This window comes from Buteo buteo, chromosome 21 (assembly GCF_964188355.1).
Source record: "Buteo buteo chromosome 21, bButBut1.hap1.1, whole genome shotgun sequence".
NCBI lineage: Eukaryota > Metazoa > Chordata > Aves > Accipitriformes > Accipitridae > Buteo > Buteo buteo.
In genome coordinates, this window is record NC_134191.1 from 5,699,607 (window position 1) to 5,717,039 (window position 17,433).

The 17,433-nt window shown below is 41.3% G+C and overlaps 1 protein-coding gene across 12 annotated transcripts in view; it reads left to right on the top strand.

Moving 5' to 3' along the window:
• The window catches only part of FOXP1 (forkhead box P1), a 389,251-nt gene extending 375,410 nt beyond the window's left edge, over positions 1-13,841 (top strand). For all 12 annotated transcript variants that reach the window (XM_075053034.1, XM_075053035.1, XM_075053031.1 and 9 more), the window contains 4 exons: positions 231-352; positions 2,467-2,536; positions 6,197-6,363; positions 12,294-13,841. In XM_075053034.1, coding sequence (XP_074909135.1) covers positions 231-352; positions 2,467-2,536; positions 6,197-6,363; positions 12,294-12,438 — 504 coding nt within the window. In that variant the 3' untranslated portion in view covers positions 12,439-13,841. The remainder of the gene's footprint in view (positions 1-230; positions 353-2,466; positions 2,537-6,196; positions 6,364-12,293) is intronic.
• Positions 13,842-17,433: the final 3,592 nt, after the last annotated feature.

Below are 17,433 nucleotides of genomic sequence, written 5' to 3' on the forward strand. Positions count from 1 at the left end.
TGATAAGAATAACTTGAATTTCTAATTTTGGGTTTAAGCTTTTATATTTATTTTGTCTTTGCAAAAATAAGATGTAAAGAGCTGGGGAAAGCGAACGGGTGTGGGGAGGGGAAGGGGCTTAACATTGCAAAATGAGGACTGTCACACTGACTGTGCTGCTGTTCTTGGACAATGATGAGCATTTTCTCATAGAAAGTTTTTGAATGTTTTCTCTTTTATACTTGCTGCAGAATGCAGTGCGTCATAATCTTAGTCTTCACAAGTGTTTTGTGCGAGTAGAAAACGTTAAAGGGGCAGTATGGACAGTGGATGAACTAGAGTTCCAAAAACGAAGGCCACAAAAGATCAGTGGGTATGTCCACCATGTTTGAACTTCTTAGCCTAGCTCGGATCATGCTTACAGTTTAATGTAGAGGCTTTTGGCTGCTAGCTGGTGTTAGACCAACCACAGGTGGTTTCGCATTGTTTCAGTTAAGGGAAACCAAGACAAACATCTCATCACTACTGTTTGTATGCCCACCAGTACCCTGACCCTGCTTGCTTGGTGTTTGTTGCATCACATGCTAGTAGCTTTTAGGTGGCAATGCATATTAACCCTCACAAACCATTTGCTTATGCTTATTGCATTTTATTTTCTTTTTCCTTTTCCCTGTATTTGATGTCTGTTCTGTCCCCGATCCCGTGTCCCTTTGTTTCCACTTCATCTCCTTTGCTGCTGCTCTTGTCCCAGGGTGCCATTCGCACCAACCTCTCACTGCATAAGTGCTTTATCAGAGTAGAGGATGAGTTTGGGTCCTTTTGGACTGTTGATGATGAAGAGTTTAAACGTGGCCGTCATATTCAACGAGGCCGTCCTCGAAAATACTGCCCTGATGAAAACTTTGGCGAGCTTGTTGCACAGTAAGAGCTTTTACTTGCTTTAATTTTTTTTTCTGCTGTTGCTTTGCTTTGCATGATTTACCCATCTCATGTAGGCTTGCATTTCATGAAATAGTGACATCACCTTTGCTGCTAAAGAAACTAAATTTTTGGTTGTTACGTGTATTTTGTGTGTCCTACTCTGATAATCCAGATGCCTGTAGTAATAACTCTACTTTGACATGTTTGTTATAGCATTTGTTTATAGTGCAATGTAGACTAAAATAATTACCCATGCTAGTGCAGATATGCTGCTGTAGACCTGTCAGGAAGACAGATATATGCCAGGAAAGGCTTCAGATAAGTTTTAATTCTGATATTTTCCTTTGCTTTCAGTTGTATGCCTTGTTTTGCAACTCTTAATCAGAAATACAGTGATGTGCTTATAAGACAGAAACGCTGAATTAACTTTAAAAAGTTTGAAAGTGCAGTAAGACCAGCTCTAAAGATTATAATCAACAGGCCATCCTGTGTCTACAACAGCCACGCACAAATATTCTTGGGGTGCCCAAAGCAATTTTCTTTGACCTTTACTTGAAGGCCATCTCTCCGGGATGACTGATCCTTGCTGGTCCCTGTGGGAGGGGCTCAGTTAAGACTCTTCTCACCATCATTTATTCCCACATGAAAAAAAAACAAAAATAAAAATGCCCAGTGAGTGATAAAACTTTGGACATTTTTTGCATTGGCACTACTTATCTAGTTTGTATTCAATTTTTTTTATCCCCCCTCTTCCCCCCCGCCCTCTAGTGGAACCAGTGGTATTTAGATGTCTGCTAAAGAGAGAGAGGGTATGCTTGGCATTCATTTTCCTGAAATCCAGCCCCTTATGTAAACTTCAGATGACTAAAGTAAGGGTCCAAAATAGCACACCAGAATATTTTTTTATTAAAAGGGCCTTTAGGGCAACACGTTGTTTTGCGTGGTCCATACCGCTTCGCTGCGGTGCAGCAGTACCTGCTGTCACGCCTCCAAGCCCACAACCCCAAACCGTTCGGGGCAATGGCATTGGCAGTCCTTCACTGGGGCCACTCGCCGTTTGCCTGGCAGGAAATAACACGGCTCAAATCCTCTCTCGTGGTGGTCCCCTGCTCCATAGCGAGGCACTCCGCTGCCAGCGACTTCGAGAATAATTTGCATGAAGTAAAATGTCCCGTGATGCTTTTGATCATAGCCTCCTCATGATGCACCTTTACATGGTAACTGGCTCCCAGACATGACGAATATTGGAGAATTTCTCCTGAATACAGCTAAAATGAGCAGAGATGCCAAGATGTGCTACTAACGCAGGGTAGTAGAACACATGGCGAGGTAACGTCGAGAGATAATGATGTTCCTTATTTAGTAAAGGCAAATATGATAACCATAGCCTAAAATGCAGATATTTTCTTTAAATTAAAAAAAAAAAAAAGAGAAACGAAAGAGAACTTGTGTGGAAAAACAGTCTCAGCTCTAGTTTTCTGGTGTGGGAGGAAGCATTACGTGCTTGAAATGCTCGCACAGAAGTTGGTTGCATTTAACTCTCCTTTTTATGTTTTTCTTATGCAGTAACCCTTCTCTTATTAAAAACATACAGACCAGCCACACCTACTGCACACCTCTCAATGCTGCTTTACAGGTAAGATTAATGACTGTAGCAAATATGCAACAGAGGCGTGTGTCTTCCCCACTCATTTCAAAATATATTAGCCTTGCTCTAATTAGATATTAAATTTTAATTCCGTTAAACTTTTTTCTTAAGTGCATAAAGCATCATAGTCCCTGGAGGCAAACACATATCAGGCTGCTTCAGCATTAGCTAGATGCTTAGCATTTTGAATATTGTGGCAAAAAAATTAAAAGTTCACTTATTAATATTTATCAGCAGTATCATAATTTCCATCCTCTTATTTCAGAATTTCACTTGAGGCAAAAATACCACAAGTGTAATTACTCTAGCACAGCTATTAATGTGCTGAATGATAGGATACTGCGGCACGTGACCTTCTATTGTTCATGGGTTTAAAGAGAAAGCAGATCATTTTTCCCCCTTTTCTTTTAAGGGCTATTTTTGCATATCTTCCTATTGTTGGTAAAAAATAAATGTCGCAGTTCCTATAGAAAAAAAAAGATCTTTTTTATTGGTTTAAACTGTACTGTAATTGTAAGACAAAAATTCTGTTATTTCACAATGTAGAAATACACAAAGCGTAGGTGCACAGTTAATAACTTGCAGCCTAAAAGTGTGCGCATCTCCAGCCCTTTTTCATGTGCTGTATATCAGGTTGGCATTTTTTTCCCCTCTCTACAAACTCCTAAGTCTATCTCAAAAACCCCAGGTAAAGTCAGTATTTGCTATATGAACCAAAGATACAAATGCATTACTGTACCCTGATTTTGGGCGGGGGGGGGGGGGGGGGGGGGGCGGGGGGTAGGTCAAGCCTGTTCCATATACTGTGAATTAATCTGGGAGGCAACATCGAGCGTGCTTGCACCCTGGTTGGTTGTTGAGTGTCGCTTCTCGAGAAGTTCATTGATGGCCATGGATGTTTGCTTGGGCAACCACGTTTTTAGCAGACTTCTCTTTTCAGAACCGAGAAACAGATTATTAGGAGAAAACCGATGTTCTGCATTTCTTCTAATTATTTGAGTTTATGTAGTAACTTTTGAAAAGCAAATGAAAGCATGTTTAAATGAAGCAACTGTAAATACCATTCATTAGTAACTTACTTTCCCTTGAGTCTTGTGAAGTGTGATTTTTAAAGACTGCTTTGTCTCTTGAATAGTATTAAGATTACAAGCGCATTTTACATTCATGAGGCTGAAAGGCAAAAATGAAATGATCTTGCATTTCTTCACATTGTTAGCTATGTGACTAATTTCAATTAATATGCTTATCATACGGAACTGTTCGTGTTTTATTTCTGAAACACGTGTCATTGTCGTCATCTCCATCCATTCTTGTCTTTTGTGGTAACCTCCAAACTGTTTCCATTTCCCACTTTTCCTGGAAGTGGCACTTACTCGTGCCCCCATAGCATCGCGTGAACTGAGCTGATGGAGAGAAGAGCTTGGGCCAGATTCGCTACCGCCAGTGCGGCCCCTATAATAAATGGGGGTGAGCAATACTCATTGCACTGAGACAGGTCCTCATTTAGGTTGAAAATACACCGGCAAGTTCCTCGCTCCTCTCCCCCGCTGTTGGATTTTGGAAGCGAAATCCCGGTGGGTGCTCAGGTGCTGTACGGGGATTTGGGCGAAGCCGTATGGGTGGCCGGTGCCGCATGGGCCGTTCAGACCTTGCTTGGGCAATAACCTTCCTCCTAGGACACACAAGGCCGCTTTACCTTCCAGTGCCTACGTTCAGTCTAATTAATAATTAACAAGCAGTGTTCCTCTGGCTTTTGCGGGCATCTGCAAAGACCGGCTCTTTGCACATCCCCGTGAGCACAGCAGCCACCTCTCTGCAGGCTGGGGGACAGCACAATGTGCTACGTGCCGCCAGGATGCCAGGCTGCGTTTTTCTTTTGCTGTGGGGTGGCAGAGCCGCCCATCTCCTTCACCCAGACCCCTCTGACATCTCCTCCATCTGTTTTCCCTCGCGGCCAGGGAAAAGCAGCAGCTCTCTCCCGGCTCTGTGTGTGGAGGGGTACGGGGACTCCAGGTCTCCCCAGCGCTCTCTTTTCCCAGCAGGTTGCCAGGGGCTCCCAAAACACCCCCCTCCCCTATTATTATCTTTATGGGAGATACTCCCCGTGTCCCACCTCTCCCCCAGTAAATTGCTTTACTGCAATTACAAGTTATCACTATGGGTGAAGAACTTGAGTCATTATTTTGCCAAGTGCAGGAAATGTGAACCATTCTTTGCATCCCCTAATCACAATGAGTTTGCCGGTTGTTGAATCAAGAAGATAAAAATAATCCTTCCCGTTAGAATAGCTTTTGTAATCACGTGTGACACATAGGGCTGCACATGGAGAGGTCAACATAAGGAAGAATAAAAGGGGCCATGCTCGTGAAGGTGCTGCAGTCAGGGCTGGTTGTGCCCCCCCCCCCTTCCCATCCCATCTGCCCCCACCCTGGTCTCTGGCTGTATTTGCCTGGGAACAACTCTGCCAGGTTGGATGGCAACAAGCAAGGAGTTTTGTCCCACAAGAGTGTTTGGTGGGGAGTACGTTTGCATGAATTCCCCTCCCACAGGCAGGGTTTGCATCATGCAGACCCGGAGCCTGATGGATTTTTTGGCTCCACCGCCGCAGCCAGCTGACCTCCCCCCGTAGCAGGTCGAGCGCTGCCGAGCAAGCATCTGTGGCTCTCCGGCGCTGACACGGCTCAGAGAGCTGCAGATGATGTCAGCCAGATCCGGCTGGGATGGGTGAAATGGTTAAATGTCCTTCAAGTCCCTGGGCGCTACGGCCTTGGAAAGCCTTGCATCCCATCCCCGCCAAATGCTGGGCTCCTCCGGAGCTCGGGGCTTCTGCGCTCCCAGCACTGCTGCGCCGGGCACAGGACTGTGCCGTCAACATGAGCTAATGCTGACACACAGTAAATATTAGCAAGCAGAACGTTGGGAATCAGAAGGAAAATATTTAACAGTTCATTCTCTTTCTACAAAGATTTCCATTTAGAAAGTTAACTCCAGTGTGCCTCTGCATGGCATTTCTTTAGAACAAGGAAAAATCGAAATAAAATGGTGAGATCTGTAATAGCTAAGGTAAGACCTGAGTTGCTGAGGCTTAAAAAAATCCACATGGACTGGTTCAGCTCTCAGATCAGTGCAACTCAGACTGATCCAGTTAGTGCTAACCGCAGCTTCACACCTGTGTCATGAGAAAAAGCAAACTCAGTAATGCTGCCCTCCCGCTTGGTGCCCAATTGCTCTGGTAGGAAGAAGTTATCAGCTGAGTGACTTCTAATTTTTTTCCCCATTTCATTAAAAACAAAACCCAAACCCAGACCTCAGCCACAAAAAAACCCAAAGCCCCAAACATAATTTTGCAAAATCAAAGTAGGAAAAGGATGTTTTATTTTTTCCAGGGGGTGTAATTCCAAATAGGGAATGGAAAGCTCCATCTTCTCACAAGCCAATACAGCTATAAATGCTTAAACCCAGATGTAAATGATGTTAAATTTCCCTTGGTGGAATCAGGGTAATACCTATCAGAAAGCACAATATTTTAAAAAATGGTAATTGCAAATAATGTAAATGTGGAGAATGTTTTGGAATAAGCGAGCATGTTGTGCAACGTATGAAAACATTAGTCATGGCTCTTCATATATTTGTTTGTGTCCTTGGCAGGCTTCAATGGCTGAGAACAGTATACCTCTATACACTACTGCTTCCATGGGAAATCCCACTCTGGGCAATTTAGCCAACGCGATGAGGGAAGAGCTTAATGGTGCAATGGAGCATACGAACAGTAACGGGAGTGACAGTAGTCCAGGACGTTCCCCTATGCAAGCAATGTAAGTATGGCAGAGGCGTGTGTGTAGCTCTAGGTGTTGTCCTACCATCTGCTGAAGTGTGACTCTGGAGACCTTCGCAGTTGGTTCCTGAGTTTCACGGGTGGAGCAGCAAGAGTAGACGTCTCCATGTGGGGACATGCTTAGGTTGATTAGAACATAAAAGGGCTGTTTACCAGTTTCCATATAAAACCGATCAGCTCGATCCAGTCCCACAAGCACACAGAGCTGTGAAATTGTAAACTCGTTTGCAATTCTTTTCTTTAAAACTTGCAAAACCTCATAGGCAACTGCGTTTCTTGGAGAAGAAAATGTGATTTCTCCCCCCTTCAGTCCACACGACAAGCACGGCCAGTGGGGCAGAGCTGGGAAGTGGGCTTGTTTGGCGGGTCTGAAAAAACCCACTCGATGCATGATGGTCTTGCTAAGCATTAACGATGGCACACGTGAAGGTCTGTGTGATTTATAGATTGCTCTTAAAATATCAAAAGGAAAATTAATAGGAGCATTATAGCAACAGACGGCAGTATAATGAGTGCATACATAACCACATGAAGTAATGGGGGATCGCTGTCCCTGCTCAACGTGAATGGCACCCGGGCAGCGAGCTGGCACAGGAAAGGGTAAGGCAGGAAGGGTGTGATGCCCCGATGGGTGTGTTCGGTATTTATGGGGTGATGGAGTGAGTTTGCAAAGCTGTAAACTCCCCCTTCCCCTCAAATTACAAACCGGGTAATTGGCGGCTGGTGAGGAAGCCAGAGTTTATAAGTCTTCTAGTTCTCTAAAAACTCTGCGGAGCAGTTGGCTACCTATGTGAATGACCGCGCGTGAGAGCCGCGCTGCCTTTCTTCTGCCTGTTCCTTAAAACAGGCTGTAAAATTACTGGCTGACTTGCCACGGCTCACATTACGCATTAAAAAGAGAACTAATTTGTAGTCTTTTACTTCAAAGTAATTTGAATAAGGGATTTACAAAAGTAAGTCTAAATCAAAAAGTAGAAAAACATTAACCTAATACCATGATAGTAATTAGTTGTGAAACTAATTAGCATTTAATGGCAAAAAAGTTTCCCACCTGCATAATGTGTTGTCAGAGGGGAGGGGGCACGAAGGAATCTGAGGCTCTGGATACTTTGATATTGCAGCATTTTAAATCAGCGCACAAAGTGCTTTGAAAAAAAAAATCTTTAAAGATGGCAACATTCATTTTTAATTAATAATTAATTTAAACATTGTCTTTTACCATTTACTTCAAAACATTCAAATAATGTGTTTAGCTTTTCCAGTGATTGTTTGTGCAGTATTAATTATCTCTCCCAGAGTAGCGTTGCATGACACACTTTCTGTCTTTCACAAACGGATTCATCTTGAGGCAGTTTTAGTCACAATTTGTTATCCTCTGCCCGTGACCATGTAGGGCCGGTGTGAAGGAGGAGTGGAGGGATGTGGCTTTTCTCCAGAAACAAGGCTTCTCCCAAGGGTTTCTCCTGGCCTAACAGACAGGGATGAACGTTTATGATGTTGCGTTAATCCAAGTAATTATTTTTTTGCAAGTTCAAGGCTAGTGTAGTTCATGCACTTCTCATTTCACCTAAGGTTTCGTTGTCTTTGAAGAGACTGCAAGGAGGGAAAAATAACCGAGTTGAAACAGGCTAGGACATCTTCCAGAACTGTGCATAGCCGTGGCCTTTGTTGCACTTAATAATCATCTTCTTAGCACATTGATACCAAGGTGAGGGGCACAGAACAAATACTGGAGAGAGAGGAGGTCGGGGGGGAGGGATGCCTCATTTTCATTATTCACCAGAAAATCCAATTTTCTGTTGTAATATGGAAATGATTGTTTCCTGAGTGTTTTCATTTTCTCAGAATTGATAATATATGTGTTCTCTGCTGAACATTTCTTTTTGCGTAAGTAGAATGTGGCCGGGTGATGTTCCAATACCAGCCTCAGCTTCCCCATTAAAATGGTGTTTCTAAGTAGTTTGAAGGGATCTAAAGCCAGAACGCCATTCACATGTTGCAGGGTTTACCTTGTTTACTAAATAAAATTGTGAGTCAACAGCAAATTTCCAGACGCTGTGCAGCTTCTTATTTTCTGTAAGCCTGCTTTATTAATGACATTTTCAGGTTTTTTTCTCAGAACAGATTTCCTTGTCATAATGCAAATTATTTTTTAAACAATTTCAGTATATTAGAATAAATCAAGCTTTAAACTTTGTTGTAAGGTTTAAAGGACCTTGTTAACATGACAGCTAAGAAGTCTAACACTTTAGCTGAAGTCTTATTACTGCGCCTTCGTTTCCTTTTTATGACACATTGAACCACAGCTAGGTTGGTGGTTTTTTTTTCTTCCTTCTCTCTCCCTCCTTTTGAAACACTAGAAAGTAGTCGCATAATTACAGCTTGGGGACATAACACTTTCATCCTGATATGCTCCAAAGGTAGCCACAAAGCAAACTACTCCATGCTGTGTGCACCACCAGAACTCAGTGGCTTTAAACAACAGTCAGCTTTATTAAAAACTCCTCTGTTCCCAGAGTGGACAAACAAAAGAATTACTCAGATGTGAAAAGAAGGGGAATCTTGTGTTCAGCAAGGTTATTTATTGTTAACCCCTTCTGGAGTCTTAGGCATCTACTTAAAAGGAATGTGCTGAAATTCTGCTACTATGAAAACTGAAGTGGGAAACCCTTTCTCCTTTTTTTTCTTTCTCTCCCTGCCCTCCTCCCCCCCCCCCGCTTTTTTTTTTTTTTTTTTTTTGCCTAGCCCAGCATTTACCTTTTCTGTAATTCAAGAGACTGAATTATTTAGTCTCTAAAGGAAGTTTTTGTTCCCCAGTTTGGGATTTTGGTGAGGTGGTAAATAGAGATTCAGATTTACTTGAGAGATATGAAAGTCTCCCTTTGCCTTTGAGCTTATTTAAGCTTATTTATTTCAGTTGCTCTGAAATGTTTGAGCAAAATCACGGATTCAGTAAGGTTTCCTCCTCACATGCCACTTTGTGGTTACAGCTGACAGAGTACACAAGGAGTTGAATTTTTTTCTTGTTCTCCATGCAGATCTCTCCCCAGGGGGTTGTATTACCCAGATAACCCTCCTAATTTGGGGGATGGAGTTTTTGCCAGGCTCGCTGTCTGATGTTTGTGCAACACGTGAGCTGCTGGAGGAGGCTGGCATGGCTGTGCCTCCCTGTGGCTCTGTGGCCCTCTCCAGCTTTGTCTCACTCAGGGTCGAGCAGCCTTTTTCAGAACTTGGTGCTTGCTTTGCTTTTCACTCCTGAAGTTTTGGGGTTTTGACTTCTGGGAACCACACCAAACCTCAAAGAGAAACTCAGTTAAAACCACCTGGTTTCACCTGCTTTCATAACAAAACCAGAAGGGGAGCAGAGTTTGCTTTGGAAAGGTTCAGGGACCTTTGAAAGAGCTTTCACAGCATTTTGGGTGGTTGCAAGCCCAGCGGGTACCTATCTTTATCTGCTGGCACCCGTTCACTTCTGCCCTCTGGCCAAGCGCGAGGTGGTGCGGGGATACGATGGGACACTGAGACGTGGCCCCTGAGCAGCCTTTGGAGAAACTCCCATCCGTGTGCCAAGGCCACCTCTGCTGCACATGACGTGCCTTGTCCTCTCTCCTTTGAAAATTTCCTATCTGTGTTTTCAAAAATAATACTTTAAAAAAACAAAACACAAAAATAAGCCCAGCAGCAGCATCCAAACCAGAAGGCCAACAAGCAAGCCTTAAATTAAAACAGCAGTAAAAAAGATCACTGCCATAAAGGTTGCGTAGCACACGCTTTATTGGTCTCTATGTGTAGCTGCTCTTTCCCCCTTTTTCTTCTGTCTTTCATTTCACGTTTTCTCCCAAGTGAGGGGCCCCACAGCCTATTCATAATACAAGTTTTTCTAGTTGCAAATAATCAGCACGGTTTCACATTGGCTAGTGCCATGTGCCACCGGGACAGTTAGGACATGCACACCTCTGAGATGAGATCCGCTCACAAGACTTCTTATCTGCATAGGGTAATTCTTAACCTCTGATACTCGAATCATTTCCTCCCAGTCTTTTTTTTTTACCCCTCCTTTTTCAATAATTAGGTCAAAATTGTACAAGTAATGTCTTGTAATTTTTGCAAAAATTATGTGACATGCAGAGGAACCTCTTAGCTCCCAGGGATGTGTTGATAGGACATGTATTTGTGAATTTGAAGGAAAAAGCGTTGTGTTCAGGGATGCTGCAGCACTTCTCCCCACCGTTCCTTTGTTGGATGGGTTGGAAGGTGCAGTTAATACTTAAGTATTGATCTAGCACTTTACAACTCAAGAAGTTGAAATATGCAGGGACTTGAAAGGCATTCACAGCTCACATTAGAAATGCCTGTAGTCAGCAAGTTAGATGCTTCCTAAACTGATCCAGGCTCAAGCCGAAATAAATAAATAGGGTGCGGTACAGCTTTGCACACTGGACAAGGGTCTAACTGGTTCACCCAGATCCCTTGAAGTAAGCAAGATTACCTTTGGCTTGTACGCAGATACCGAGTGCATTTTCCCTGTTCGGTGATTTATTCTTGCTGTCCATCAGTGCAACGGAGTACAAACAGTATTGTCGTTCCTATCCACACAAAACATAAAATAAAATGCAGCTATTTTAAATCATTCGTTTTAAAGCAAAGCTGCACAAGGAGAGAAAAAGTTCTTAGAATGAAGGTTTGCGCTTCAGGTTACATTTTCACATAGCCTGCATGAAAGGGTTAAATCAGCTCGCATGGAGAAAAAACAAGGCTCTAGGAGGTGGATATCAACTCAATGAGAGACAGAGTGGGACTTGAACTCATTAACACTTTATTTTAAGGGATTGCCTACAACATCAATTATTTAGGAAGCAAACAGGGTCTCCATTGCTGTGTCGCATTATTAATACTTGGTAATGTCAATAAAATCCTACTTTCCTATAAAGTCCCACCAACAAGACACTATTGACTCACATGGCTATTTTACATTTCAAAAGCTGCCTAACAAAAAAAAAAAAAAAAGGAAAAAAAAGGTAATTTGTATTTGTATAGGATTTGTTGTAAATATGATTTACGAACAACATTTTTCAATTGTTATCTTACCCGTTTTGAATGACCAAGCCCCGTTCCCCTGCGGGTTATTCATGTGCTATGCCGTAATGAGAAATTTGGCAGATCTCATCTCTTTAGTACATCCTTGTGCCCACCATGAGCTGGGGATCATGTTCTGCCTTGTTTACAGCTGACAGTGTTATTATTCTCGTTAGGACTGTGCTTTCTTATCATATTGTTGTGTTGAGCGAGCCTTTTCCTCTCTGTTTGTGTTTCCTGGCAGGGCTTTTCTTCCCTTATTGACAGTTTGTAAAAATATGCATTAATTTGGAGTTTAAAGCATGTATCATGGTGTCTCTTTGCTGTGTTTGCTTGAAGTTGATTAATGATAGAACCTCACTTGGGGTCGTCCTCTGGAGAGTTGTCTCACAGGTTCTGCATGTTAACGAGAGACGCCGCACACACAGCGAGCGATGATTAGCCCAGCCTCCGCTGGCTCGGCGGGCTGACAAACTGCTGCTTTGCTGTTTGGATGCTTATTCCGCTTATTTATCCAAAGATTGTATTAATCAACTTAATATGTCAGCTGAGAGCATTTTCTCTCGATCCCAAGACGGAAACCCTGTCGAGGTTCTCCTCCCAGAGTGTTTTCTCAGGGAAGTTGAGCTCTGCCTGCCTGGCATAGCCTTCGCTTGGCTTCAGTGGCTGTCGCAGAAGTGGAGGGTCTTCTACTTGGTGACTTGGAGCTCTTAGACCAGGCACACCAAGTCTGAACCCCCAAACTGCCTCGCCTTTCTCCGCAAACCACCCGAGCTGTCAAAGCCGTTTTTTGAACGAGCAACTTGCTGATTGACCATGTTTTCATTTTTCCAGGCACCCTGTGCATGTCAAAGAAGAACCGTTAGACCCAGATGAAAATGAAGGCCCGCTATCCTTAGTGACAACAGCCAACCACAGTCCAGATTTCGATCACGACAGAGATTATGAAGATGAACCTGTAAATGAGGACATAGAATGAGTATGTCTGACATCGTTATCCTGAGAATGAAGATTGGAAGAACACGTCAAACTTAGCTGTGAAATCTCTCCATTATTGTACAGTCTGGAGGATTCTCAGTCCACTTTGACAACTATGAAATATGTTAACTCTTAGTGCCATCAAGTATCCCATTTGGGAGTATTTTTGATTTTTCTACTTTTTGTTGAAAAAAGGAATTTGTACTCTGTGCATTGGATGGACTTGTTTGGTACTTGGGATTTTCCTCTCTTACAGTCAACATCAGTGTTGTAAATTTGCTAAACTGATTCACTTGCATTTAGCAGCCAGCTGTGGACTGCAGGTCCTGCCAATTTTGGACACTTGAGGACATCAAACTGAGCATGTACACCTGAACTGCAGATCAAGTCTTTGCCCAGATTTTAAGGATTCCAATGGACAACATATTTGCACAGTACTGCATGTTGATTATCACTGCCTTTACTCCATTTTTTTTTTGGTTTTTTTGTTGGTTTCTTTTTTTTTTTTTTTTTTTTTTGCTTCCATTTGGGATGGGGAAGGCCTGTGTGTGCACGTGTGTGGATATGTGTGTGTGTGTGTGAGCGTGTATATCGGGGAGGGGTTAAAAGAAAAAATTATCCCAAACTTTTTAATGTATTGCTTTTATTCCCCCGCCCCACTTCTCCTCTACCATTTTAAGTTCTGACCTCAGGCCTCATCTGGGCCCAGGGCCTCTCAGAGGCTTCAACGTTTTCTGTACTTTGTGATGAATGTTAATAGGTGTTTTTATTATACGAAGCTGAATGTCATTGAATTGTTTGTAGTTTTTTCTGTCATTCATTCCAGTTTCCTTCAGATGCCACCATGTTTTCTTTAGCTATGGAAAACATTCCATTTCGGTGTCTCCTTTTTTTGTTGTTGTTTTTTGAAAAGGTCCCAAATGCTGCACTATACATGTGGAAGGGTTGTCCAACGGAGAGAGAGGAACGAAGTACTGCAAGAATGAGAATGAATGACAGATGAACATAGAAACACTGTAGGAAGCAACACAGATTCATTCCACAAAGCAGTATTTTTAATATATTTTTTTTTTGGTTTGGGTTTTTTGATTTTTTTTTTTTTTTTTTTTTTTTTTGGCAGCAACGGTGAATATTAGCAAATGCCACAAAATTGAACAGCACAAAGAAATATATGCAGCACCAACAGAGTTCACTTTTATTAGAGGATGAATAGTACAGTGGCAGGTTCTCGGATGTTTAACACGAGTTCTAATGGGTCAACAAATCTTTCTGGAATATCTAAGATTACCGAGATGGGCACCTATACATGTATTATTACAATTTTTTTTATTTTTTTTCTTTTTGCATTTGCATTTGCAAATAGTGGTTGGAAAGATGACTTCATTAAATTGTTATTGTATGTGGTGATGTTTCACGGTTAAACATCAGTTCAGGATTGCTTGGTGGCATTAATCTGTTTGAATACAAATTAGATTTCAGATTGAACTTGTTACGGGAGTTAATAAGGACGGAGCCCCACTAATGCTAAAGTGTTAATTTTCAGCTGTGCAAATCCAGTACTGCAGTTAAGATTGTTATGCAATATTACACCAGCCAGTATGGAAACCTCGCCGTAGGAGACAGGAGATCTAGGAGAGAACTCGCGCCGGGGCTTGTTAGGCAAAACTGGCAAGGCTCTTCAAAGCAAACATGACATACAAAATTTGTTGCGATAGGTCAGTAAACCTCGGTCACCAAACACCTAAACATTTTCATTTTACAACCACTTTTCAGTCACTCATTTATTTATGTAGGACTGTAGGTTTTTTATTATTTCAAAAAGCCTTTCAGAGCTTAATTTATATTCTTCTTTGTACCTTTTTTTCCTAAAATTACCAAAGATATTACACAAAGGTAAATTATGTTCTCTGTTATATGCTTTATCTTATGAAGCCAAATATCCTCTTATTGTTGATCAAAGGAGGTTGAAGAATTTAGAGGGAAATGACAAGATGTGGGCTATTGCTAACCTGAGAGGGAAACTGCTCCTTTATTCTAGAAAATTTAGAAGGCCAAGTAGATGTCTGAACCAAAGTTGTTACTTTTTATTTGCAATTCTTTACAGTGACCAAAACAAAAGTCTGTAAAGAGGAATTGAGGAGAGCTTTTGAGGCTAAAACTAGGAATCAGTGTTGCTGGTGGAGCTATGAGAAGGGAGCTGGAGAAAGCAAAGACACAGTTATTTCGCGGAAAATTAGAGTATCAGATAAAGGAGGCAGTTTAATAAAATACAGAAGAGAACAGAAAAGCTCCCACAATTTAACTGGACCACATAATAGTATTTCTAGAATTAAATGAAAAAAAAAAATTTTTTTGGTCTTTGGTTCTACAGATTGTGTGCCACTTCTGTTTCGGGACTGTGCTAGGATGACTGCTTTAATTTTGGTTGATCTTGGCACATTTGCTCAGTTTTGTTTAGTTTTTGGTCAGCATTTTTCATAAGGAAATAACACTCCTGTCCACTCATAAGCTTTGGTACAAAAAATTTTATTGGCAGTTACTTTTATAAAACTCAACTCTGCTTTCTGTTTCAAAAGACAAAAAAAAAGAAGAGATAAAAAGGGCAGTCTGTGGTCATTTGAAACATTTTTTTGTTTTGTTTAAATTATATCCAGGCAGCTTCGTGACGTGCCGGCGGTAGCCAGATGGGGATCATGAGAATTGAGCCCTGTGCTTCTAAACTGAGTGGTTTTTGCTGGTTAGTTCGGTATTCAGAAGGGGATAAAAATCTGGTAGATTAGTTCATTCTCAGCATGTGTAGCTAGACATGAGTAAAGATAACAGCATGAGAAACTGTTAGTACGCATACCTCAGTCCAAACTGTTAGGGAATGAGTAAATAAAAAATACATTTCACTCAGTTGCACTTAGTTGTATGTCTTGCATGCTTAGTCTAAAGACTGTAGCAAAAATAAAAAAAATAAAAAAAGAGAAAAAGAAATAAAAAATTAGACTTTAACATATCTGGCAGGTGTCGCAGCCTTGCAGAAGAACCAACTGAAAATCTCAGGCTTTACATCAAGCAAACTTCACTATGATTTTTACAATTCTGATTCTGTATCCCTTTGGATATACAGTTGCTTCTTTAGGGAGGGGTTTATTATGTTGTACATATATATCCCACTGTGTCTGTGTGAGCCTTTGTCTTTTGGGGGGAGGGTGGGGAGGGAGGAAAAGGTGGAAAGGTCCTTTTTTTAGATATCATTCCTCAAAAGGAATAAATGCAGACCTGTTTGTCAAAACACCTTTTGCTTTTTGTGCAACTGCTTTATATTAACTATACTAAAAAAAATAGCTTTGAAAAAAAAAAAACTACTGTATGTAATGGAATTGCAGAATACGCTGCACATGTATTTTATTTAGTTATCCTTGCTTTAAGAATATTGGATGACATTTGCTGACATGTGGGAGAAAATCCCTGACTTTTTTTTTCAGCTTTTAAATTGTAACATAGTTGACAGATTTTTTTTTTTCTCCTGTTATCATTGATCCAAGCATTTTTGTACAGTTTTTGTGTTTAAGCTGTTTTTTTGATACTTTCCCACCCCTTCTGTTATCTTACCACTGCCTTTTCTGGCTGTCTTAAACAAAGTTCATATATTTGAAAGGAAAAAAAAAAAAGTCATTTAAAAAAAAAAAGTTTTTCTCCTGCTGCAGTAAATATTTTGCATGATGAATTCCAGGGTCACACTTTCAAAGTTTATCAGTGAAGTAGTGATTAATAATGGGGAGTGTCAAACTATTGAACTTTTGTATAAAAAAAAAAAAAACTTTACAAGGTGCCAAGATGTAAAGACAATTTGTTACATGTTTTTTTTCTCAAAGAAAAGCGTACATTATGAAAGTAGTACCATGTATCAGGTAAATCGCTGTCAGGAATGAGAGTCAAAGCCTTCCTTGTCCACAAAAAAAAAAAAGTTTGTAAATGTAAAACCTGTTAGGTTTCTGCATTCAACTAGAAGTGAAATGAAAAATCAAGGCTTATGTAGAATAAGTGACCACAAAAAACGATTACCTTTTTTGATTCTCACTCGCAAGAGTCCCGTTGCAGGTCCTGCACCTCCCCTCTCCTGGAGCTCCCGCTTTGGGAAGAAGGCGGGGCAGGGATTCTGGTTCTACAAATATTGCAGATCATTAGATATTTTATATATATACATACATAAATATATATATATAAAGTTTTTAAAAATAATTTTGAACTATTGTAGTTTTCAGATCGCCAATAATCTCACGTTCATTATAGCATGGAAAAAAAAATGTGTTTAAACTCTTTTGAAATCCTTTGGTACCTTTGGTTAATGAACTCAGAGTGAGTTTTTAGATGTTTCAGAAGTCATTTAGTATTCTAGTCTTGCGAGGTGAATTTGCAGTTAACGACTGCATTTTAATGGGCCCAGAACAGGTAACAAAGTATCTTCTACCCATAAGCCTTGATGAAAATGGTACAGTCCAGACTGTTAGCATGGTGCTTTGTGTGTATGTGCTGCCAGTAACAAGATTTTTTTTTTTTTTTTGATAAGGCATAAAAGAAACTCATTCCTTACATCAACTGTAATTCCATCATTCCATGTCTGTTGATACAGACAATAAAAAATGTTGTGTAGTCAGTACTAATTACTGACATTATAGCATTCTCAAATGCAATAAAAATGCTGGTTGTTCACACTGGTAATGCAAGTTGCCATGTCCTAAGTTTTTGTTTTGTTCCCCCCCTCCCCAATGACACCCGTGTCGCATCCCCTGAGGCCCCGGGCCCCAGCGCTGATCCATGGAGCAGCTGGTTGCATCTCACCCGTGTCCCAGCACGGTCATGGACAGTCTCATCGCTCTCCTTGTGGTTGGTCTCCCACAGCCACATCCAATTGCAAGAGATTTTAGCGACGGTCTCACGGCTGGTCTGGACAGGGCGGTCGTTTGAGGCTTGAGCACTGGAAGCAAGGAAGACGCCGTCATTCGAA